We start from the raw sequence: 25,608 nt of genomic DNA on the forward strand, positions 1-25,608 counted from the left end.
TTGTTGTGACCAAGACTGCCTCTCTCATATCGCTCGATATAAAACCAGCGTTTAAGAATTCAAACTCCCCATGCAGCACAGTAGCCTACAGATTTCTTTCTCTCTTTCTTCCAAGAAAATGTTGTTGATCTTGATCTGTATCATCATCCTCAGTTGTCTTTGGTCACCCAGCTTGAAATTAGCTCTGCTCGGGAGCCATAATGGCTCACTGGAATTACATGCGTCCTTTCCTTTACAATATAACTCTTTATGAACACACATACTCAGTGCTCAGTCCACAGTCGTAAAAATAATAATCACTTTAAACACACACAGCAGACTTGGGAAGAAAATTGGACTGGCACTAAAACAAAAATGATGCACATTTAGGTTTAATGTGGTAACGCCACTGGAGTGAAAATAATACACTGAGATTGACTTGTCATCTGTGTTTACTCTTGCAGTTTCCATTCAGTTCAAGACAGTTAGATCAATAAAGGGATAATAGACCCTAACACAGTTTTGAGGTAATGCTCAGTGGACAGAATGCAAAGGTGCCACGCATACTGAAACGTGTAGCCTATGTTTTTATTATGCACACATATCAAAACCAGCAACATAAGAGAATGAGTGAAAAGGTGTGTTTGTGAAGGACACCAAAAGGACGGTGTGTTATGGCTGGCTATAGTATAATGAGTAGAGGTGGGTTTTCAATCTAGATCATCAAAAATGTCATCTGTCATTGGGAACAAATGATAAAAAAAATATTAAAAAAACTCATAAGAAAACAACAAAAATGCAGCATTTGCTGTGGTGGTGCTAAACATTCTCTGTATGAGCCATCCCTTCCTCCTCATCATCGTACCTCATGATAGCATTTCCCACCACTTGTCTAAAATTGGACACCCTGGTGAGTCTGAGCCATCCTACAGCGGCCCTCCTCTCCTCCCCCTCCCTCCCTCCCTCCCTCCCTTCCCAGCCGGGTAACCCGCCGGACAAACGTAAACCTTTTTGTGTGAATCTATAATCAAAAGACGGGGCTCATTGTCATTTTAAAAAGGTGGAGGGGAAGCACGTCTTTCTAGATGATGGTTGCCATGGATTTCTCTTTTAAAAGCTTTTGGTCTAATGGCACACCCTCTTCTGATGTCAGCGCTCGAGGAAGGGGGGAGGAAGGAGTAGAGAGAGAGCGGGCGAGGGAGAGACGAGGGCAAAGGGAAAGGGAAGGAGGGAGGGAGGCGAGGCAGCCTGTTGCTCATCATCAAATAACATCCTCGTACTCCACCAGCCTATTGCCTGTGCGTAGACGGAGCAGAGGGAGCAGCAGAAGCTGGAAGCATGGTTCATATGTTCCTTCATGTGCATTCTTCTCGGCGCCTTCAGCAAACTAACAGCTGCTGAGGAACTGATTCGGGAGCGCAGTGAGTTATTTTTTCATATTCACGTATACAACATTCATGTATTCAAACTCGCATTGGTTGTACATTAAGACACAATTTCTTAGTTGCAAGTCACACTTAGAAGAGAGTTTGTCGCAGTTTGTTTTTCACAGTAAAAAGTTGAAAATGGCAGGACTGACTGATATTTTTGCAGCTGATTACCCAGAGGTTTCGATTATGTGTTTACTTAGTGTGTGTTATTGTAGATCTCATCCTATGGTTTTGTTCCCACTACACAAACGCAAATGAAATTGTGCATCAGAAGTATGCAGTGCACTCCTTTCTAAATTTGATATCATAATATATAGTATATTGTTTAATGCCTTAATACATTAAGATTGTTATTTTATTTTGGATCTTTTGACCCATTTATAATATGTCTTTAACAGCTGACAGTGATTTGCATACTGGATACCCTGGACTACACCATGGTAACAAGGCTGCAGCTACATTACAGCATGTTATGATTTGTCAACATTTACTGATATCTCAACAGAGACAAGGTTCACAGTTGTAGAGAGACACCTCTCTACCTTGCTCTGTTTGCAGGGGGATTTGAAAGTGCAACCAATTATATATATATATATATATATATTAGGGGTGGGAATCACCAGAGGTACCACGATACGATATTATCACGATACTTAGGTCACGATACGATATTATTGCGATTTTAAACATATTGCGATATTCTGCAATATATTGCAATTTATTACCTTTTTTTCCAACTTCATTATTATGTCCCCAAAGGAAAACTTTGTCAACATCTGTTTGTTCATCTCACATGAATTTTATTGCTGTAAAATGTGACTGTCAAGCTGACTAACTAACCAGCACTTTAATGAATATGTTATAAATGTTGTATACACCTGGCAAACTGACCTGTTTGCATTTTTAATTAAGGTGGACTAGACTGTAATACCAACAGGTATGCACTGCTGTGCTACTACAGGTATTTTTACAATTAAAATGAGTACAAAAACGGTAGCGACGGAGTCACGTACCTTGGTTCCGGTGTTTTTAGCAAGTGACAAAATCCTTCATTTTCCACAACGTTGTATGGACGAGGTCTTTGCACATGAAGTAGGCGATGGCTTGAGTTATTTTCTTAGCTCGCTCTGAATTGGGAGGTAGCTTTGTCAAGCTAAGTGTGTCCAGTGTTGGTTGGTTTTTCGGGCGGAGCTGGTTTAGCATTAGCTTTTCCGTCCTCGGCTAACGCTAACTCTGGATGGTGGCGTGTGAGATGAGCCCTCATGTTTGTGGTATTCCCTGAGTATTTTATTTGCATACGACACTCCTTGCAAATCCCATGTCTCATGTCCATCTCAGTTGTCCCCTCCTTGTTAAAAAATCCGAAAAAAAGTCCAAACACTTGATTTAAACGCAGATGGTGCATTTCTGATTTCTTTCTCTGACGCTGCCATGTTTATTTTATCTACATCCGCCTGCACGCTGACAGTCACCCCGCTGACCTCACCAGAAAACAAACAGCGCCATCTGGTGGACTGAATAAGCAATTGATTTTATTATTATACTACCAAAAAGTTAAATTCTGATGTGCAATTTAAATAATAAAAGATCGATACTTGGCGCCTGTGTATCGATACAGTATTGCCACGAGAAATATCGCGATACTATGCTGTATCGATTTTTTTTTTCCCCACCCCTATATATATATATATATATATATATATATATATATATATATATATATATATATATATATATATATATATATATATATATATAAAAACTAATTTTAAAATGAAAAACCAATGCAAGAGAAACTTTTACATCCGAGAGCCACTTCAAGTCCTCAAACAGTGAATCATAGCTGGATGTTATGTTTCAGTTCCAGCGAACGCATCAGAGATCATTTCCGATGGTCTTCCCTTTGAAGATGATGTTAGATTATGCCCCCATAATGTGATTATGGGCCCACAATGCAAATGTCCCACTGTGGATCAGTGATATATGATACGTAATAGATCATCTTCTCTCCCTCCTCCAGATAATTGTGACTGTAACGAGATGAGCTAATGACTTTTTTTCCCCTGTTCGAACGGCTAATAGTCTGATTCTGCCCCCACAAAGAAGGGCCCGCAAACTCATTATAGTCTGTTAATTCGCAGGTGTCTTTCTGTGGAAGGTATCTAAAATACACACCCTGAAGTGTCATTAGAGCGGATCGAAGAGTCGCCAGCAACACTATTTCCCAGGAGCACCAGTGGACAGAGATATTCAGTCAAGGCTCAGACTTAACACAAATCAAGTGATGGATGTGCTTTAAAGTTGTAAGTAGGATTTTGTTATTTTCTCTCTTTCCGCAATCCACATAGACATTGGAGGCTGCGAATTTGTAAATTTGGGAATTCGGTGTTCGATGTCTTGCCCAAGGACACTTTGACATGTAGAGCAGGGGTCAGGGATCGAACCGCCAAGAATAACCCGGGTTATAATAGTGAACTAAAACTAAAAGGAAAATAAGTAGTGAAAAATATTATGTAGTAAACTAAATAAAAACTAAAACCTTCAAGAAAAACGTAAACTAAACTGAAACTATATTGCCAGGTTAACAAATGAATGTAAATCATTTCAGCTTTCGCTTTCGTTTTAGCTATAATAGTTCACTTCTGAAATAAAAGAAGAAAAAGAATTTCCATCACTTTTGGTGGCATTGAACCACAGAAACTGAACGGACTTGACATGAGTGCAAAGATCAAACATTAAACATCATGGCTATACCAGCTGAGCCACGGCCGCCCTGATTGCTATTTTCATAGTCTCACATTGCCAGACCATCCTCCATAGCGCTGCGGAGGAAGATCTGGCTACACCACACAGCATTCTGGGATGGGAGAAAAACTCTGGTGTATTGGCATTTTTTGTAACCCAACCACAATCGTCATGGGCGGCGCTAAGCGCTAGACGGAGCCGCTACAAAATAGCCCTCGGGAAGGCACTTGTTATGGTGGAACATGTGTACGTTGAAAAGTTGTTTTAGTTGTGCGACAGAAAACTCAGATTGGACAGATAGTCTAGCTAGCTGTCTGGATTTGAGAAGAGATCTGAGAAAAGGTTAACCATAGTCCTCAGAAATCCACTGGAGTTTAGAACGCCAACACAAAGGAATAGGAAGGTGACGGACATCCGGCGGAATTTCCAGCAGCACCTGAACAATTCTGGAAATGAAACATCGTCAATATAGACTACTTCTTTCATACTCTGTCTAAACTATGTTTACCAATGCAAAACAAATTCCAATTGTCACTTACACCTTTGTCATATCCCGTGACCGGAAAGCTGCAATATTTTGCACTCACCACCAAACATTTGAAGTACTGCCCAGCCATCACGTGATGTATTGATTACTTATTTCCTATTTGTAGCCTCACGTCCCATCCATCCACCCAGCCAGAAAGAAAGCCCTGTGTGGTTGATTGTCTGCTCCATTTGTTCCATCTCATCAACTAAAGTACTTCTTCAATCCCAGTGTAATAGTGTTAAGAGTTTTCCATCACCTATCTGGGATCTGTCATTGCTTGAACCGTCTATCACCACATCCCGCAGGGACCTGAACTGAGTCCCGGTGTAGAGATCCGTTTGAAACACCGTCAGGTCTTCACCGGTATGAGTTTGTGCCTGCCTGGCCTGTGCACGTGACCTGCCTCAGCGCCACTTTTATCAGCTGCCAGTGGAAAAATAAACAGTTGACATAGCCCAGAGCGATTAGGTGGTCGGATGATTCCTGCTCAGCGGGAAAAGGGCATCAGAAGATGAAAAGTCAGAATTGGTAATGCATGCAGACAATGCAGAGAACCCTAATGTTATGCAATGTTTATATAATCAAGTTAGTTGAGTACTATCTTATGGTGAGTGTACAATCATCCACTCAGGCAGAAAAATGCCTGGATGAAAAAAAAAGACATACTCTAGATATACAGCACAGTGAATGTGAGCGTATAGGTGTAAAGTCGAGGTAACGGTGAGATATCTTGTGGGCTGATTAAATAGTGTACGTCACAGTTTGCTCGGGCTTAGAGGATGAGGAGCACTGAGGCATGATGTGGAGCAGCGGTGCAGAAATGTGGGGATTTGGTGGGTCGGCTCTCTGGGGGGGGTCAAGGACAGATGGGACGGGCTGGGAAATAAAGCCCAGACATAAAATGACAGGTGTGGTGCTGAGGTGTGATGCTTCTCATTTGCTCTTTGTTACGGAGACATTTTACCCTCAGAGGGTCAGATGAAAAAGAATACTTGAATGCCATTTCAAAAGGTTACTGTCTCTTTAGCATTTAAAATATGGTCATGAAGCTATTTTATGCAAAATAGAAGGATAGATTGTGCGCTTTTTAAACACGTGTATGCGCTGAAATCAAATGGTTAACAGAAGACAAAATAAACAACGGTTAATGCCAACATAGGTCATTATTCAAGTGTATTATTTCCACAGCATGCTTCTCTGTACCTCAGGAACAGAGAGCAGCACATTGTGGTGGACCACATCTAGAGTTAGGGAGACATCTATTGCCCTGGAGCTATAGCTTCTTCCAGGGTTTTCAGTATGCATTAATGCCGCCCACTTATAACAAAAAAGACATTTATGTGTACAACAATTACACATTGGAATTACTGTAAGGAAAGGGCTTCTGGGGTAGAACTGGCATGACTGTTTCAGAGAGAGAGAGAGAGAGAGAGAGAGAGAGAGAGAGAGAGAGAGAGAGAGAGAGAGAGAGAGAGAGAGAGAGAGAGAGAGAGAGAGAGGTTTTAAGTCCATTTCTGGATAAACCACGCTCTTATCGTCCATTAGAGAACAGTGAGCTGTTAAGGGAATAAGAGGAGAATTGGTGGTTGGAGAGAACAACAGGACATCGTAAGATCTGAATGGTCATTTAGCCTGAAAGACGGAGCACAGGATGACATCTATTGTTCTGAAATATCTTGACAAAGAGCATTCTTTTACATTGATACATTATTGCTACGCCAATAAGAATGAATATGGTTGTTAGGTTACGTGAAAGAAAATAAGACAGCACTCTGCACTCTGAACAGCTGTTACCGGAAGGCTAACAGCTGTTAAATATGTTTCACTTCAATTGTAAGTCTCGGAGGCTCAGATTTTCATCAGAAATACTGATCGCCCATTTAATTACCATGTGTTTGTGTTTCACAGACTGAGTCGGGTTGAATTGCAAAATCCTCGATTCAGAGACAGAAAAATCTGTCCAATTCGGACTCATGGCAAATTACACAGCACCTCCACCAATATGCAGATATGCAGCCATAAATAGTAATGTACCTGTTAATGTCTCTTTGTAGGATACAATCTCTGCACATTTTCTATCAATCTGACCCATCGTTATTAAACAGGAATGTTGCACCCATTTCTCTGCAGACTGATTTCAAACTTCTTAAAGGCTTTAGAATCCTTTTGAAGAGTTGCTCTGCTTTGACCTCGCACTGATCATTATCATTAATATGCTCATTAAAATCATCCCAATTAGTATTGGCGGTCGTGAAGCTCTCCAAAGACTCTTGAGGAAGGGCACTGTGGGAAATGCGTGCTCAATGCAGTCAGGCAACAGAGCCTCACAAACCCAGTGAGTCACCAGGCAATCTGGAGAACATGCCCTGTGGCTTGGCTGTGATAACGCTGGCACCGAGAGAGGCCAGACCTCAGCCGATCTGCTGGGGGAGAACAGCCTCCGCTGTCTTTGCAGTGTTTCATCTCTCCTTCTGAGATCGAGTCGGCCCCCCCAGAGGAGACATCTGAGGCACAACAGAGAGAAGAAGGAAAAAAAAAAAAGTAAAAAAAAAACAAACGCTCCTGTGACTGTGGAGAGGCAAAAGCACAGTCGGGTTTAAAGGCAAAGTGAGAAATCAAACAGCCTCGAGGGGTTAAGTGTGATTTAATCTCGTAGGAGAGTGTGCACATCCACACTGGTGATGTACTGTGGGCGTATCGATAACCTCCGCCGCATGGAGGGAGAATGTGAGAATTTAGACTTGTAGCACCAAAAAGGATTTTTACACTGTTTTGAGAAATGATTTATTTTTTTTTATTCTTGTGTTTTGGTTTTGTCAAACACCAGTAGTGTTGCTTTGATAGACAATATTTGTACTCGATATTTGTAAAATGTAGATGTCAAGATCCATTAGAGCAGGGGTCTTCAACGTTTTTTAGGCCAGTGACCCCTTATCAGAAAGAAAAACCCCCTACTACTTGAGTTGCATATTTTGTATACTATATGGATATAATTTACACATGTGGAAATCCTTAAGGTTAACTATATGGCTACTTATAAGCTTATCTTCAATGTCACAAATGGGCCAATTTATCTTTGCTATAAATATGTTGCATTCATATTAGTCTATGGCCATGACGTTCCACTTCCGGGATTGTTCAGGTGCCGCCGTAAATTCTGCCGGATGTCCTTCTTTACGGCTGGATGTCCGTCCCCTTCCTATTTCTTTGTGTTGGTGTTCTAAACTCCGGTGGATTTCTGAGGACTATGGTTAACTGCTCCTCAGATCTCTGCAGGGTAAATCCAGACAGCTAGCTAGACTATCTGTCCAATCTGAGTTTCCTGTCGCACGACTAAAACAACTTTTGAACGTACACATGTTCCACCAAAACAAGTTCCTTCCCGAGGCTATTTTGCAGAGGCACCGCGGCTCCGTCCGGCGCTTTGCGCCGCCCAAGACAATTGTGATTGGTTTAAAGAAACGCCAATAAACAAGAGCACGTTTTTCTCCCATCCCAGAATGCTGTGTGGACTAGCCAGAACCTCCTCCGCAGCGCTGTGAAAGACGGTCTGGCAATTCATATCGACTTTTATTCATTTTTGAAAAACTTTCAAAAAAATCTTATCTATCTTATATAAATCTTATATATAAATTTATTTTATATAATTTGATAGCCCCCTTGCACTAACTCTGTTGAAGATCCAGGATTTGTCTTGATGTGTTGACCTTTTTCCATACAGTATGTGAACTATCGGATAATGCCCAAAATGAAACGTAATCCAACCCAGCAGAGTGTTGAAAAGCAGAGCTCAGGGTGGCTTTGCTCTAATTTCATGCTGGAAGATGGTGCTGACTGTAATCAGCGGCTCACAGAGGCTGACAGTGCAGGTGCCTAATAACCATCCAGTGACACACTCGCATCCCCGTTTTAGAAACCGAGGCCTCCTTCCTGACCCAGAATTAGTGGTGCGGCGAACCCAGGCACTGGCATTTTAATTCCTGACTGGCTAACCTGCCTCCCCCTAAATTACTGTAATTGATTAAATTAGTTTGGACACAGGCCACGAGGTCCTCACCAGTGACATGCAGTAAACATCTTCTCTTTCCTTTCCCTCTCCTGTTTTTATATATTGTTCTTTCTCTTTCTCTCTCTGTTGATCTATCTATCTAGTTCTGCTTGAAAAAAAACGTCTAATTCCCGAGAACAGAGTGTGGAAATATTGGCAGGATTGCAAGTCAGAACACACACACACCTTGGCCATCACCTGTTAATGTTATAAGTGACATTAGTGTGTTTGAAAGCCACCCAATCTAGCTGTTGAGATGTACAGTAGAGAACACACACAGACATATATCTTAGTGTTTAGCTGCAATAAGCAGTGACATTAGTAAATGATCTAACAGCCAGTATAACATCAGGCCGTTATTTATAATTCCCAGGCTGCAGTGGGTAGCAGATGTTCATGCACACAGTTGGGAGGGAAATTGTTATGCCTCTTTGCCTGATGTATCTAGATCAGTGATCATGCTTAATGATGCATAACTGACATATTTATACTGATTAGATAATGGCACAGACATGTTTATGTCATGCAATTTGTGAGCAACGGTTGTAGGTAGAAGATAGAAGCTTAATTTAATTAACCGGGCGGGCGTGTAATCTTTTTAAAGTAAAGCAAAGCCATACACTTTCCTACAATATTATGATGAATCTAATTTGACTGAATTATTACAAACAACAAGGCTTCATCTGTTCACTCTCTGTTTCCCTTCTGAAGGTGACGGTGTTGACGGTGGCAGAGTGAGCACAGGGATGTAAGTGGACCAGTAAAGATGACCCTGTTGGCGGGCGATGGCTCCGACTACGACTACAGTGCCCTGAGCTGTGCCTCGGATTCCTCCCTCAACGGACCCCCCCTACAAGAGGAGGAGGCTCAGAAGGGGGCCTTCTACAAGAGGGCGCAGCGGGCCCCGGAGCTCAGCTCCATCCATGAGGACACCCTGTCCGGCGCCCGTAAACTCCACGCCATCATCAATGTGGGCGGTCTGCGCTACCAGCTGCCCTGGACCACCTTGGAGGACTTCCCCCTGTCCCGTCTGGGCCAGCTGCACCTCTGCAGCAGCTTCGACGAGATCATGCGCATCTGCGATGACTATGACGTCGCGCACAATGAGTTCTTCTTCGACCGCAGCCCCTGTGCCTTCCGCACCATCCTGACCTTCCTGCGGGCGGGGAAGTTGCGCTCCCTCAGGGAGATGTGCGCCCTCTCCTTCAGGGAGGAGCTGCTCTACTGGGGGGTCCCCGAGGAGAGCCTGGAGTGGTGCTGCCGCCGGCGGCTGCTGCAGCGCGTGGAGGAGTTTGAAGCGATGGAGAGAGCGGAGGAGGAGGAGGACCTGTTGGAGGATCTGTTGGATTCAGACAGTGGACGCAGGGAGCACGCGGCCGAGTCCAGGCTCAATCGGTGCATGGGCAAACTCCGGGATATGGTGGAGAGGCCTCACTCGGGCCTGCCGGGGAAGATCTTCGCTTGTTTGTCAGTACTGTTTGTCACCATCACCGCCGTCAACCTGTCCATCAGCACCATGCCCGCCATGAGGGAAGAGGAGGAGGCGGTGAGTGGTGATGACATCTATATCACAGAAAGTTACCGCGTACAAAAAACATTTTACGCCAGAGCAGAAGTGTTTTCATTGAGGAAAAGTAAAAATGAAGACATGACCGAATACAATTCCATAGTCTGTTGGGAATATGTCACACCAAATATAGTCTCGACAATGGGGTTCCATTTGTGCCAAAATGAAGTCGACATGCTATCTGTCTATGCTTTGTGTCGTCTTGACATAGACAGTTAATAGACACATAGACATGGAAGAAGACACAAAGCATAGATAGATAGCATGTCGACTTAATTTTGGCACAAATGGAACCCCATACTCGCCAGACCTATCTCCACAGCGCTGTGGAGTAACGTCTGGCTACATCATACGTTCAGGGACGCTAAGCTATGGACGGAGCAACGGTGGCTCTGCAAAATAGTCTCGGGAAGGAACTTGTTTTGGTGAAACATTTGCACCCCGCAAAAGAAAACGCCACATACAATATTAAAGGTACACTGTGTAGTGTTTTAAGTATTTCATTAGCTTAAATCAATGTCTTCATTCATAAATATGTCCTCATTGGTGTAAAATGACCTCTGCCAATGATCTGACTTATCTTCGTAAGCGAAGAATTCCTTATCTGTATTTAAATTGGACGGGCAAGTCCAAGGAGGCTTCCATGTCGTTCCACCATTTTGAAAAACTATAATCGCCGAGAGGGACATAGAGCACTAGCCTACCTGTCTAGCTAATCCACAACGCGTTTTTGTTCAGCGCCAGCGTCACGTGACTGAAACCAGCTGAAACGGAGGAGGAGATCAGTGAGAGGCGCTTGTCAAATTTGAAAGCCTGCGCTGCACTTTAGTTCATAATGGAGGATCAGACTTATGGCGAGCCACAAGAGAAGGAATCCTCATCGCCAAAAAAGTGAAAATTGGAAGACATGTTGTCATAGCTTCTTGGTACATAACTGCTACCGTAGTTGCAACACGCATTTCAAAAAGCGAGGCGCTAGAGAGCACTATTCGTTTGAATGCAAAATACAATTTCACCGCTAGATGGGAGAAATTCCTACACAGTGTTCCTTTAATACACTGGTGAGTAGTTTGCTAGCTACTAAGATTCAACATGTAAAGAAACTTTTGATGTTGCTTCCTGCTTTTTTTTTTAATGAAGTTAACTTTTCACACAATACAGTAAGCTGAGCTATTTCAATCACCTGGATACATGGTTAAACATAATTTGCTCTTACCAGTGTATCGCCATGTGTACTTCGTCCTCAGCGATCCCACCAATCAGTCCCAAAACTGGAAAAAACAAGCAGGCCTGCCTTATTGCACGACCCAAAGTTTCTTCAAAACTTGATATTTTCAGCGCGTAGCTTGTTAGCTCGAAGTTTGTAGTTGTTCCCCGAAGAGAACAGAGTTTGAGAACGGTAACACACGGAGAGAGTAAAGTGAAAGAACTGGCAATGAACATTTGAACCCAACACTGTGGTGACATTGGCTTTGACTGAGCTGTATTCAGAAGTTAAACCAAGTTAAAGTGACGTGTTACTTTGAATAGTAGTTAATAGAAAATTCTTATGATGGTTCATCTCATCTGTCATGTCATTTAAAAAAAAAAACGTTCACGCAGGGAGAAAAGGGAGACCGAGCAGGTTGTTTTGCCAGATTAGGAAGGAAATATTTGAAGACGTCTCGGCCTGCCTAATTATTATGTCTGACTTCAATCAGAACCCTAATTAGCACACTGGCCTCTGTAGTCAAATCAAAGGAAAATGAAATAATTGAACAACACATTATTTTCTTGCAGAGTATAAACAGGCTTAACTTTTGTAGGAAGGACTACTTTGAATGGAAGTGACAAGTAACTGCCACCACTTTACTTTGCATTTCAAAGAAATGTTTTAGTGGTTTTCACTGCTTGTATATACCCAGGAAATCAAGTACAGATACTGGATGTGTGGTATGGCCAGTGGGTGGAAGGCGAAACCAAAAATCTCAACGGTTTTTATTTGAGAGTAACTGCAAACCGCATATGATTCCGCTGACTCAACTTTCCGATCCAGCAGGCCTACTGTAACCTTACACTGTGACTCTGTGTGTTTCTGTTTCAGTCATGTAGCTTCTTAGAGCTCCGGTGCATGGAGCAATTAAATGTGGGATGAGTTAAACATCAAGTCACTCAGCCAAACCAGTCAGCAATCACAATTTTTTATTTATTTATTATTTATTTCAGGTTTATTTATCACTGATACATAAATACATGTAAAAATGTGCCAGAATTAGCCTGGAGGCTATTTTATATCTGCTGTCCCTGGACTGGTGGTGAGGTCACCCTAAAAAGATAAAAGATTAAGCTATAAACAGTACATAGTCCCTATATAATTAAAGTTGATTATATACTAATGTTAAAAAATAACTAGTTTTTCATGGGGCACTTTTAGGCCTTTATTTGACAGGACAGCTGAATACATGAAAGGGGAGAATGCCATGCAGCAAAAGGCCGCAGGTCAGAGTTGGTGTAAATCTCTATATATGGGCACCCACTCTACCAACTGAGCTATCCGGGCGCCCTTCAGGTGTGTTTTTTAACAAGAATTAGTGTACCGGGAAAATCTAAACGGGGCATTGAAAACAAAATGAAAGAAATACGACTGCACTGATGAAGTTACAGTATTATATTCAACCTGGCAAACTTGCTTTGTCTTCACACTTCAGTATTCTCGGTATGTTTCAAATAAGCTTTTAAAATAGAAGTGCCAGTAACTCTTAACAACTCCACCGCCTCTAATTTCTTGCAGCCAGACAACAAAGTGTTGCATTGAAAGTGTTTTAAAGTGATCCTCTCTCTGAGCGAGAAAGGTTCACTGGAGTTTTCAGGTGCTTGGGTCTACTCCAACAAGCTCCTCTTCTGTGGGAGTATGTTTCATAATGATATTTTTGCCCTGATATGGACTGCATTCAAAGGCTCCGTGCCATGTTCCCAATGCTTTGAACCTTCACAGCCACGCATTGAATCAGCATCATTACTGTTTTACATGCATCATACATTTTTTGTTTTGAGGTAACAGTTGCTATGGTTTTATGGCAAACATCATACATTAAATCAAAATTAGAGCTACAATGATTAATCGATTATTGGATTAGTTGTCAACTATTAAATTAATCCGCAACTATTTTGATAATTGATTAATCGGTTTGAGTCATTTTTTATGAAAAGTAAATATTCTCTGATTGCAGCTTGTTAAATGTGAATATGTTCTAGTCTCTTCACTCCTCTGGGACAGTAAACTGAATATCTTTGAGTAGTTGACAAAACGAGACATTTGAGGACGTCATCTTGGGCTTTGAGAAACACCGATCAACATCAACATTCACTTTCTGGCATTTTAGAGACCAAACAACTAATCCATTAATCCAGAAAATAATTGACAGATTGATAAACTGTGACAATAATCGTTAGTTGCAGCCCTAACGAAAACTGACATTACTAAAACTTCTGCCCAAATAATTGAGCTTAACATATGATGAGCAAATGTCTTTCCTATTCTTATTTTGTGTATTGTAAAGATATTTTGTCTTTGTTGTGTTCAATGCTGCATCATCTCAAAGTGCTTAGCTCCTGGATTTCACATAGAAGTGGTTCCCTCTAGTGACTACAGACAGCTACCACTCACTAATAATAATAATAATAATAATAATAATAATAATAATAATAATAATAATAATAATAATAATAATAGTTATTTCTATAGCACTTTCCTTAACAAGGTTACAAAGAGCTTTCCAGAAAAAAACCAGCAGATTTCAACCAAGAACAACACAACCAACAACAATGAAGTGAATTATCAACCAGAGGTATCATAAAATATAAAACAACTGGGGGGGAAAACATGCACACACACACACACACACACACACACACACACACACACACACACACACACACACACACACACACACACACACACACACACACACACACACACACACACACAGGTTTATGGCACTATCTTTGTGGGGACCTGTCATTGACATAATGCATTCCCTAACCCCTTACCTTAACCATCACAACTAAATGTCTAACCTTAAACCTTACCCTAACCCTAACCTAATTATATCCCTAATCCTAAAACTAAGTCTAAGTCCCTTAAACAGCCCTTTAAAGTTGTGGGGTCCAGCATTTTGGCCCCACAAAGCTGTCGGGACCCCACAAATATACTGGACCCCACAAATATAGTTAAACAAGAACACACACACACACAAAGACATACATTAAATGGTCAAGGCAAGGAGGGATGATAAACCCAACAACATATTAAATAATAAACAAACTCTTTCCTATGAAAGAGTTTTTAAGGAAAAGGGTGTGCTGATGATGCCCCTGCTCACTCCAGTGTCTTTCTTCCCCAGGGCACATGTTCCCAGATGTGCTACAACATCTTCATAGTGGAGACGGTGTGCGTGGCCTGGTTCTCCCTGGAGTTCACGCTGCGCTTCATTCAGGACCGCAGCAAGCTGGCCTTCCTCCGGCAGCCCCTGAACCTGATCGACGTGGTGGCCATCCTTCCGTACTACATCACCCTGGTGGTGGACAGCACCTCCCACGGGGAGAAGCGCCTGGGCTCCGGCAACAGCTACCTGGACAAAGTGGGCTTGGTGCTGCGCGTCCTGAGAGCCCTGCGCATCCTCTACGTGATGCGGCTGGCTCGCCACTCTCTGGGCCTGCAGACTCTGGGCCTGACCGCCCGCCGCTGCACACGGGAGTTCGGACTGCTCCTCCTCTTCCTGTGCGTGGCCATCGCCCTCTATTCCCCCTTGCTGTACTTGATTGAGAACGAAATGGCCGCCACGCAAGAGTTCACCAGCATCCCCGCCACCTACTGGTGGGCCGTGATCACCATGACAACTGTGGGCTACGGGGACATGGTGCCGAGGAGCATCCCAGGTCAGGTGGTGGCTCTGAGCAGCATCCTGAGCGGGATCCTCCTCATGGCCTTCCCCGTCACCTCCATCTTCCACACCTTCTCGCGGAGCTACGTGGAGCTGAAGCAGGAGCAGCAGCGGCTGCTGCAGAGGAGGACACACTTCCTGCTGCGCAGCCGCATGGCCGGCCTGGGCAGCAGCCTGTCCTTAGAGAGTGACGTGCTCTTCCCTATAGGGGCGTCTGACGTCAGAGGCAAGGACAAGTGAGACCACTGGACAGGGAAGGTGTCAGGACCCGATCCGTGCTGCCTGCACGATCCGTTCTGTGCATGCGCAAGATGATCACGCATGCGCAGATGATAATACTGTTTTACAGTATACAGAATCTAGCTGACAGCTAGATTCAGTCTAATGGTGCGTTCTTTTGTCTTGTAATCGCGACTAGCTCGAGTGTGACGTCACATCCATGTCGAAAAACCCGCTGGTTGTTGCGTTCTTTTTGTCACACAATACTACGAGTCGGAGAAAAGATGGGTTTTTGTAACATTTTTAGTAACATTTAGGATTCTATTCACCCAGTTATTGACCTATTACACAAATATATTTCACAGTTTGATACATGAAAATTACGTTTTGATTAACGTTAACGTTGGGCTACTGCTCTGCTTTCTGCTCAAGGCTCGGCTTAAAGCCGTTGTTGTCATATAGCAACCGAGCGTCTCTAGCCAGTTTCAGCTGCACAAGCTACAAAATAACTAATCAGGCAGTATTTAACTCCTAATAAGACTGTAGAGACATACCTATAGGTAGCAGTATACAGCGCCATGTGTACGACTTCTTCATCTGGTTAGGGTTAGAAAACCACTACAAAAAAATTGTAGAAAACCACAATGTTTACTACGTGTGATGCACGACGTAGCCATCTTTGAAAGTGATCTCGGGGTCCTCTGAGTTCAGACGACTTAACGAGTCATATATACGACCTCGGTGGCGTTCTTTTTGTAACTTCCAGTTCGTAACTCCGGAAAACGACTCGTAAATCGACTTCGGTGGACTAAAAGAACGCACCATAAAAGAACGCACCATAAAAGAACGCACCATAAAAGAACGCACCATAAAAGAACGCACCATAAAATAACGTTAAGTCAAACTTAATGGGAAAAGCAGGCTACAGCTCCTTGTGGAGGCGGTCGACCGGAAGCGTGGAACAGATCGGGCAGTGTCGTAAATCCTCGTACAACAGCGCACGCGCGAACACTTTGCGCATGCGCAGAACTGATCGTGCAGGCAGCACGGATTGGGTACTGACAGAAGGGCACGAAAACTGGGAGGAGAGAGAGAGAGAGAGAGAGAGAGAGAGAGAGAGAGAGAGAGAGAGAGAGAGAGAGAGAGAGAGAGGATTACGGAAGGGCCACATGTGAAAAATATTTGAGATCTAAGTTTAAAGTCAGAATTCTGAGTAAACGTCTGACTATTTTCTCTGAATTCTGACTTTAAACTCAGAGTTATGACTTTAAAGAATTTTCTGAATTCAAAGCTAATTTTTCCACTTCCACATTTTTCATATGTAGCCCTAATCCTCTTCCGTAGAATATAGATAGATGGAAGGGTATGGAGAGAAGTCTGTATAAACAGGATACAGAGGAGAAAAGGGGATTTTGTTCTTCCCAGAATTGCAGACGTGCTCTGTAGCAGTGTACTTTTGGATAAACATGACAAACGCACAGAGATGAGAGGAGAAGGGGATCATAAGTATTAAAGACATTTTTCCATCAAAAAATGAATTATCTCTGGATAAAATGCATTATCAAGGGGTCGCGGAATATCAAATAGAAGTCCAATTTACAGAAGAAGAAAAAGCAGAATGAACCTCGCCAAGCATTCGAGCATAACAACGATCTATTGCATTACAACAGTCATACTTTGAAATATATTGTAATTCAGACGTGAAATGTGTTATGTGACAAAAGAAATAACTGTAGAGCACGGCGGTGATGTGTCTCATCTCCAGACGTTTCAATGGATTTGTTGATGTGATGTGCTCCTGGGAGTTAGCCAGTGTCACTTACTGACAAAAGTTCTCTGCTTTTGTTGAGTCCCAAAGGTTAAATGGTAAAACGTGACCCTTAATCCACTGATTATTTTCTGAATGACTGTGCAAACTGTGCATATCTCCCCCATCTGGCACTGCCCACATCCACATATTAATTATGGTGTATTAATTGTGCTTTCTCTACTCCTTGAGGTTCCATATGCAATTATTTATTTTTTTTGTAATACTTTTGGACACTGAAGATTATTGTGCTTGTAATTACTGCAGTTGCTGTCCATAGCTGTTTATAATTATTTCTCTCCTTAAAGTGGATTTAAATGAAAATCTGTCTGTTTTCATTCTCGCTACTCTTTTTCAATTTTACAGTCCCAGAGGGGAAATGGATTTGCAGCAATAACAATACCAGTCAAAGACATAGTTCACACTTGGCATCCAATACTAGTGACAGCATACTGTATGGTTTCATACAACGCAGAAAGAAGACAATATTGCAAAGAGTGGTGGAAAGTAACTACAATGTGATAGTTGTACTTGTAATCATGTCCATTTTCTTCTACTATTTACTTCAACTCTGCTAGATTTCAGAGGCAAACATAGTACTTTTTAAGAGATTTTTTTAGACAGATTGTTAAGGACTACCTCACAGTAAACACAGTGAAAAAGTGCATGTAGCCTTACCAGACACAAATCATAATCATGTCATAGAATACAGGTACATGCATTCTAAAGTATTCACTTTACATAAGTGTCCTATTATGGAGAATACTGCATACTCGATTGATTGATGGAGATAGGGCAGTGAAATCCATCCTCGACAACATCGAAATCACAAAAACACATATCAGGAATGCCTTTGCATCTGCTGAGCTCTGAAAGGTACCAGCTCTTAACTTTAAATTAAAGGTCCCATGGCATGAAAATTTCACTTTATGAGTTTTTTTTTACATTAATATGCGTTCCCCCAGCCTGCGTATGGTCCCCCCGTGGCTAGAAATGGTGATAGGTGTAAACCGAGCCCTGGGTATCCTGCTCTGCCTTTGAGAAAATGAAAGCTCAGATGGGCCGATCTGGAATCTTCTCCTTATGAGGTCATAAGGAGCAAGGTTACCTCCCCTTTCTCTGGTTTGCCCGCCCAGAGAATTTTGCCCACCCATGAGAGAGAGACATCATGGCTTTCAAACAAGCAAAGTGTCAGTTGGTCAAGGCCACACCCCCACCCTCCACCTTGCCTCATGCAAGGCTCATGCAAGTACAAGAATCCCATGTAAGAAACAGATGTGTTTGCATCATTGCAAAAAGCAACACTGCAGAAAACAGCAGGCACAATACTACTACTAATACTTCTACTATGCAGCACTATGAGTACTTTATATGAAAAAAAAAACAAATGTGTTGGCCCTTAATCCTGCATCTCATGCTTACAGACATTTGAACAGAAGGTGGCAGCATTGTGTCACAAAAGTACAAGGAAGCTTATCGTATATGATTTGGGATTTTTAACCACCAAAGGATAGAAAACATGTTTATGTTGTAGGCTACTGTCTCGCGCTCTAGTTCAAATGATCTTAATTGGCCTACGGCATGGCTGCAGCCGCAGTTGGTACTGAAGTCAACACTTTTGACATGCTACAGCCATCAAAACATAAGCTTTGACTTTCAATCCTAGACATCGAGAAGGCTTGTAGGATGTGAAGTAGACTGAAATCCTAGGCATCAAGAAAATAAACCTGAGCCACGTCTGAACCTGCAGCCCTCAAGTGAGCAGGGGCATTCACGTGAAACGCCATTCACCTAAATCAGGGCTCGATTGTGCATAAAAGAATCCCACCAATCAGAGAGCGGGCCAATAGGCCGTAGTCCCCGCCCCCCTGGCTGCCTCTAATATCACCTCCCAGTGGTTTTTTTGTCAGGATTTGGTGTTGCTTCCTCCTCCACAGGATGTCTGTCGGGGGGAAAAACTAGCTTAACTTGTGTTATTAAAGGGGCAAACTAGGCATTCTGCTTTTAACTTGAATGTAATTGATTTTTTGATGTGAATGAAAGATGTTTTCTTCAGCCTCGGAGTCATTCCCCGTCATGACCTCACCGGACCGCCCCTCCAGTTGAATGGGATTCCTCATCGCCTCCCTAGCTGTTGCTTGTTTGGGCACCGACTGTCTCTGCCGCCGCCGCCGCCGCCGCAACAGCCCCCCCGGTTGTTAGGATCCGCGAGCTTTTGGGTTCTCTATTCAGTTCGTTAATGGTTTAATGCGCAACCAGCGTGTCTGATCGGCAGAAGAGCGACGACGCCAAAATCTCCGGTAGCCTGCGCGTCAGGGGTAAGTAGCTCCAAACTTGTTGTTTCGGTGCAGCTGACTTCAGTAATGACAGGCAGGACACACGCACACACACGCACACGCAGAGAAAGGGGTTAATTACAATAGACATGAATGAGAGGTTTGATCTCAGCAGTGCTGCTGATTACTGTTGTTTGGAGATGGGAACCTTACTCAAAATGTGACACCCCACTATGACCTAAATTGTTACTAAAATGTTGCTCTGTATTTAAGATCGGCCTACTTTCGATCTAATCTAATCTTGCTTTGCTTTGCTATAGTAAATCAGTAGACTGTCATTTTCTCACTTTATGATTCAGTGTTATACCAGCAGCCTGGGAGTTACAGTGACTCATCAGAGCTTTTTATTTTTAAATTATTTTTTTTATTGTATTTTTTTTTAATAAGATACACGCTGCAGCCTTTGCTTTAGGCCACATGCTGTGCTATACAGTCACTGTTCGTTCTGCAGCACTTTTGGGAACCTATAGAACTTAATCACGCTGTGCATGTGCTCCCATTTTAAGAGAAATTGCTCCCTGGGTGGAAGCCTTTTCACAAGACAATCTGAAACCTGGCAGCTGTAGCTCTGCAGCGAGAGTTTTTATGGGCTACCTGCTGTACTTTTATGTGTGAGTGAGAAGACCAGAGCGGATGAATAAGATCTAGCTGTGTATCTTTTGAACAGGACTTGCTCGCAATACTTTGCCTCTGCTTGTTCACCCAGAATGCCACCGATTTCCCTTCCTCAGGATCCCACGCACTTTGAAGACACGGCTGTCATATGCTTAGGATTAGTCTCTCCCACTCAACATGACTCAAAGGCCCAAATATTGACTCTCATGTGGTGGCAACTAATAATAGAAAAGACTAGTTACGCATAGTACTCGTATAGTCTGTAATTGATGCCCTTGAACATATAGATACAGTCTGTATCCTTCCATATTGTTTGTGTCCTAACCTTGTGACATGGGCCTGTGTATACTGTACACGTCCGTCCCTCTGATCCAGGATCACCGCACAGTAGGGCTGGGTATGGCCAATGATTTCCCAAATCGATTTGATTCCGATTCACAATGTCCCGATTAGATCACATTTGCCAAATCGATTAAACATTGGGACATTTCTGTTACAATACCAGTTTAGTTGGATATAAAAGAGATTCTCAGAGAATTGTATAAGCAAGAAGCAACCCTCAAATAAATATATGTAGAATTTTAAATTGCAGCATGAAAAGTTTGTTTAAAGTACTTTTGACTTAAATGGACTAACATGACAGTCATTGAAAAGGCATATATTAAAAGAATGATTTCAGGATTTTATGAATCAATCTCCGATCACTCAAACAAAGATTGATTTTTTTTTTTAATTGGAGAACGGGTTGTTTAAACCCAGCCTTACCGCGCAGATCTGCCAACTTAGTCTGTTGTCATCTATCTATGAAAATGAAACCTGGCTTAGTGTCTAGACCTCTCAGACGTGTCTGCGAGGTGTTACTATATGACACATTTGCCATCATGACAGTGCACACTTTGTAGAGCTCTTAAGCGCACACACACACACACACACACACACACACACACACACACTTGAGCCTGCTGTGCCACTATTGCAGTGTGTTGTCGCAGCTTTGTGATCTGCCTAAAACCTAAATATTGTGTATAAACCTGCAGTGGATTCCAGCTTGTTTGTACTGTCTCTGTAATCCTTTGTGAAATCTAAAACTTTTCACCTGAGGCATATTTCAGAGAGGCATCAATTATTTATATATATATATATATATATGTATGTATGTATGTATGTATGTATGTATGTATGTATGTATGTATGTATGTATGTATGTGTGTGTGTGTGTGTGTGTGTGTGTGTGTATATATATATGTGTGTGTGTATATATATGTGTGTGTGTGTGTATATATATATATATATATATATATATATGGGATTGACCGATATGGATTTTTTTAGTGCCGATGGCGATACAGATTTTGTTTTTGGTCTTAGCTGATGAGCCATACAGGCTGCAGATTTTCTTGAGCCGATACTGCTTTTGCTCCCTCAATTTACACCATAAAAATGTAAACCCTGCCACACTGGGTTTGTTTTCGGAAGCTGCTCTGCCATTTCTTTAAAAATAATAAACAAAAACACAGATCAGTGTCACTTCTGCAGTCGTCTTACATTCATATCACCCAAATTATGTGTGCAGTGTGCATCATATGGATGGGTGCAGCGTCTCCAGCAACACAGAGCTGCCTGTGAACGCTGTACCGTCTATAAATAATGCCGGGAAAAAACGGGGGCGAACGCAGCAGCCGCGTATTGGCAGATACACGTAAAAATGCAAATATTGGCCCAATATATCGGCCATGGCCTATATATATATATATATATATATATATATATATATATATATATATATATATATATATATATATATATATATATATATATATATATATATATATATATATATTTTTTTTTTTTTCATGAAAATAAAATTGCCATTATTTATTTGATTATCAGTAGTGCATTAGACTAATCCTCCACAGATTCCCCTTGTGTTTGTATTTTCCTGAAGGAATTAGGATGTTTGGCAGCAGGCAGGCAAAATCATTTTATATCCCAAGGATTCAATATCCTTAAATTGTGTATCGGGCCAGTGACATGCAAGCTGATTCTGGGGATGGAGCCCTGTTGCGTATAAACAGCCCAGGGCATGCACGATGCCCTTATTTGCTTGCGGTTTGTTTCCATCACACATTCTGCTAAATTCACACATCTAACGTGTTCACAAATGAAGAAATGTTGCCAGTTTCACCAGGTTATTAGCATGCATTCCATTCATATTCTATTCCATTCAACCAGTGAGTGAGAAGTGTTTCAAAAAGTGGTACGAGGCGCTCCATTGTACTTTTCTAACTGCCAGATTTCGGGCTCCACAGAGGGGACCTAATGCTCCTTGGAATCCCATGAATGCTCTCCAGTGAAAGCCATGGATGTTTATGTCAGCTGCGATGTGATTGGTGGAAAGTGGCTCTTGAGGTTGAAATTCCTGCTAATTGGCAACATGGCTGTGGACTGGCTCCTTTGTTCCCCCCCTAATACTGGAGCGGTCTGTCTGTCAGGGTGATACACTGGGCCTGGCATCAATGAACTGCTTGTTTCCGCTGCTACCCGGCCGGGAGAATCGGCGGCTTAAAGACATGTCGCTTCCACTTTTTCAAAATTGCCTTTTGTGCACCTATTCAGAAGGATTTAAGGGAAGCATTTAGGGGTGCTAAGAGAGGCTGTTTCTCCAGCGTCCCGGCCAAGCATTTTGATAGTGATGTGTGTATTTGTCTCGGCACTGAAGTGAACTGAGCAGTCGCATTGCACGGTTTGCAGAGTTTCATCATTTGATCTAGTAAGTGGCCCACTTTCCTTTTAGGTCGGATGAGGATGAATTGGCATAGAGCACTGAGGACATATTGGAATTGTTTGTGATACTATAAAGAGGATCTAGCTTATTGGCCAGAGGAATATAAAACCAAAAAACAAATTGCAGGGCTGCACATGAGTTGGGGCTCTAATAGCAGTCGTAGCAGTGTGCCTCTTCTTTGTTGAAACGACCCATTATTCCCCTTTTGGCTTTGGAGTACTTAACAAACAAAACACTTATCTAATGCCAGCATCAACCACACTTCAGCTTGCCAATGAGATGTGCGATAGACTCCGAAGGGAGAGAGAGAGAGAGGGATTGTATACACGAAAGGGGGGCATGAGATTTAGGATGACTTCCTGCTGACAAGAGCCTTTTTAATTTTTCATGTGGCAGATACTAAACTTCTGTTGCTCTGGCCCAGATTTGGTGCTAATTAGTGCCCAGCCATTTTGAAGGGCATGCGCTTGAGCATGGGAATGCTAGTGCCACCTGTTCTCTCACTCTTTCTCCCTCCCTGTCTCACATCTCTCCCATACTATCAGGCTTTATCTGTCTGTCTCTCTGTCTCTCTCGGTCTCTGTGTTTTTAAGCTTTATGTGTTAGTGGCCTACTTTTGTGTCCGTCACTGTTGTCTTCTTTACGGTGTACACTAGGGCTGCAAGTAACCATTATTTTCATTGTCAATTTGATCTGTTGATTTTGTCTTCTCAATTGATTGATTGGTTGTTTGGTCTTTTTAAATGGTTCCGAAATGCAAAAGAAAAAAAAAAAAAATCGAATTCAGTGTTTGTTTGTTTTTTTCTTCCCAAAGGCAGAGACGACATCCTCAAATGTCTTATTTTGTCCGCAACTGAAGAGATATTCAGTCTACCGTCCCAGAGGAGTCAAGAAACTAGAAAATATTCCCATTTAACAAGCTGCAATCAGAGAATTTTGTTACTTTTCTTTTCATAAAAAAATGACTCAAACCGATTAATCGATTATCAAAATAGTGTATGCCCTGTCGGCCATTTACCTAAAGGTTTCACTTCCGTGTCAATTCTACTTTGTAGCCCATGCCGTCTTGTATTACTGCCTGAATTATCGATGTATAACAATGAAAACATGTAGCCACAAAGCCGGTCCATTGCACCCAGTAAAGGCAGTTGAATGATGGAGGACGCAGAACTGAAGCGCTCTGACCTATCCCTCCTCGGAGCTGGCTGTCAGAGGGGCCTGTGCTCGCCGGCCATTTGAATAAAGTATGTGACAGTGGTTTGATACAGACAAACAGAGGAGGGCTTGTACGCTCCCAGGATCCCTTGCCACTTCCTGTCCCCCCCTCTGCTCTGGGAACGGGCCACCGTGACACAAGGCCACGCATCTCCACTCAATCCACCCACTGTTGCCTCTGTGGAAAAGCGATCGCTCTCACACCCTCGTTCCCAGCGCTCTGTGCACGTTTCTGGTGACAGGAAAAGCGTCTCTGGCATTTAGAAAGATGCCTCTATGTGTGGCTTTGTGTAGGCGCAGCTGTGCGAGCCTGGTCAGGATGATGAGATGCTGGGAAGAAGAGCACATGCTGCGCCCCCCTCTCCCTCTTTAAAAACGTGAGGCTCTCTATCCTCTGAGAATCACTGCAGTATATGTTGACACGGGAGTTTTTTTTATTTAATTTTTTTATGCAGATCGTGTTCTTGCGGAGAGGATCAACCCTGTCAGACTCAACCTCTGCCCCGGTCTTATCATCTGACCAAAATCAGATAACCGGAACATATTTGTGTGGAATTTCCCATTCAAAATTTAGCCAACGTTTTAAGGGATATGGGTACACAATGGGATTCCCATGACGCATTGAAAAGCAGAATCGGTGCCTGGATTTTATTATTACTGTACTTTCCCTGGATGTCTCACTACGCAATTAACCTGATTTAGAACTGAAATTATTATTTGTTAAATTGATTTGATGATCAACCAAAAATTCATATAATTGACTGTTAACTGTAACGATTTTCTCCTTTTTATCTGTCTTATGTGGTAGTAAACTGAAAATATTTTGGGTTTCGGACTGTTGTTAGGACAAATGAGCTATTTGAAGAGACGTAAATTTGGCATTTTTCACTATTTTCTTATGTTTTTATACAAGAAACAAGAAAAGAATACTCCATAAGGAATATGCTTGTCATATGTACTGTAGTTGGGATTCATGATCTGGCTTCAATATTAAAGGTGCAATAAGTCATGTTTGTTACTCTCTCATATCACAGAATGATATCTGTGGGAGGGTGCTGAACAATACCAATGACTCAGTGATTACTTTGCCAAGAGCTATGATTTCTCACTTTCAAATTCATCGTTCTAGCCCGTAGCCTGTTTTTGAGCAAAAATCCTGCATTTGTTGGTGTTTCAAAAATACGTGCACTCTCCACCTACATCTGATTTTATTTTATTTTTTAAAAGGAACACGCCGACTTATTGGGACTTTAGCTTATTCACCGTAACCCCCAGAGTTAGATAAGTCCATACATACCCTTCTCATCTCCGTGCGTGTCGTAACTTTGTCCGATGGCTACACCGCTAGCTTAGCCTAGCAAGGATCCTGGAGTAACTATATTCTCAGAAAGGCGAAGCGGTGTTGCTTCGC

At 42.4% G+C, this 25,608-nt stretch overlaps 2 protein-coding genes across 4 annotated transcripts in view; both read left to right on the forward strand.

Annotated features, from left to right (window-relative positions):
* Window positions 1-9,497: 9,497 nt before the first annotated feature.
* kcng1 (potassium voltage-gated channel, subfamily G, member 1) lies at window positions 9,498-15,460 on the forward strand. The gene is made up of 2 exons (XM_028584021.1): window positions 9,498-10,277; window positions 14,681-15,460. The coding sequence occupies exons 1-2, from the start codon at window positions 9,498-9,500 to the stop codon at window positions 15,458-15,460; spliced, it is 1,560 nt and encodes a 519-aa protein (XP_028439822.1).
* A 3,648-nt stretch (window positions 15,461-19,108) lies between these two features.
* Window positions 19,109-25,608, forward strand: part of src (v-src avian sarcoma (Schmidt-Ruppin A-2) viral oncogene homolog) — a 42,794-nt gene continuing 36,294 nt past the window's right edge. For all 3 annotated transcript variants that reach the window (XM_028582247.1, XM_028582249.1, XM_028582250.1), the window contains exon 1: window positions 19,109-19,564. The gene's annotated coding sequence lies outside the window, so the exon portion shown is untranslated. The remainder of the gene's footprint in view (window positions 19,565-25,608) is intronic.

This window comes from Perca flavescens, chromosome 7, assembly GCF_004354835.1.
Source record: "Perca flavescens isolate YP-PL-M2 chromosome 7, PFLA_1.0, whole genome shotgun sequence".
In the NCBI taxonomy this organism is placed as follows: Eukaryota; Metazoa; Chordata; class Actinopteri; order Perciformes; family Percidae; genus Perca; species Perca flavescens.

Bases quoted from the DNA above. Each gene is read 5' to 3' on its own strand.
- kcng1 (XM_028584021.1), top strand. From the start codon at position 9,498: ATGACCCTGTTGGCGGGCGATGGCTCCGACTACGACTACAGTGCCCTG. The intron at 10,278-14,680 runs GTGAGTGGTGAT...TTTCTTCCCCAG, and splicing joins TGAGGGAAGAGGAGGAGGCG to GGCACATGTTCCCAGATGTG.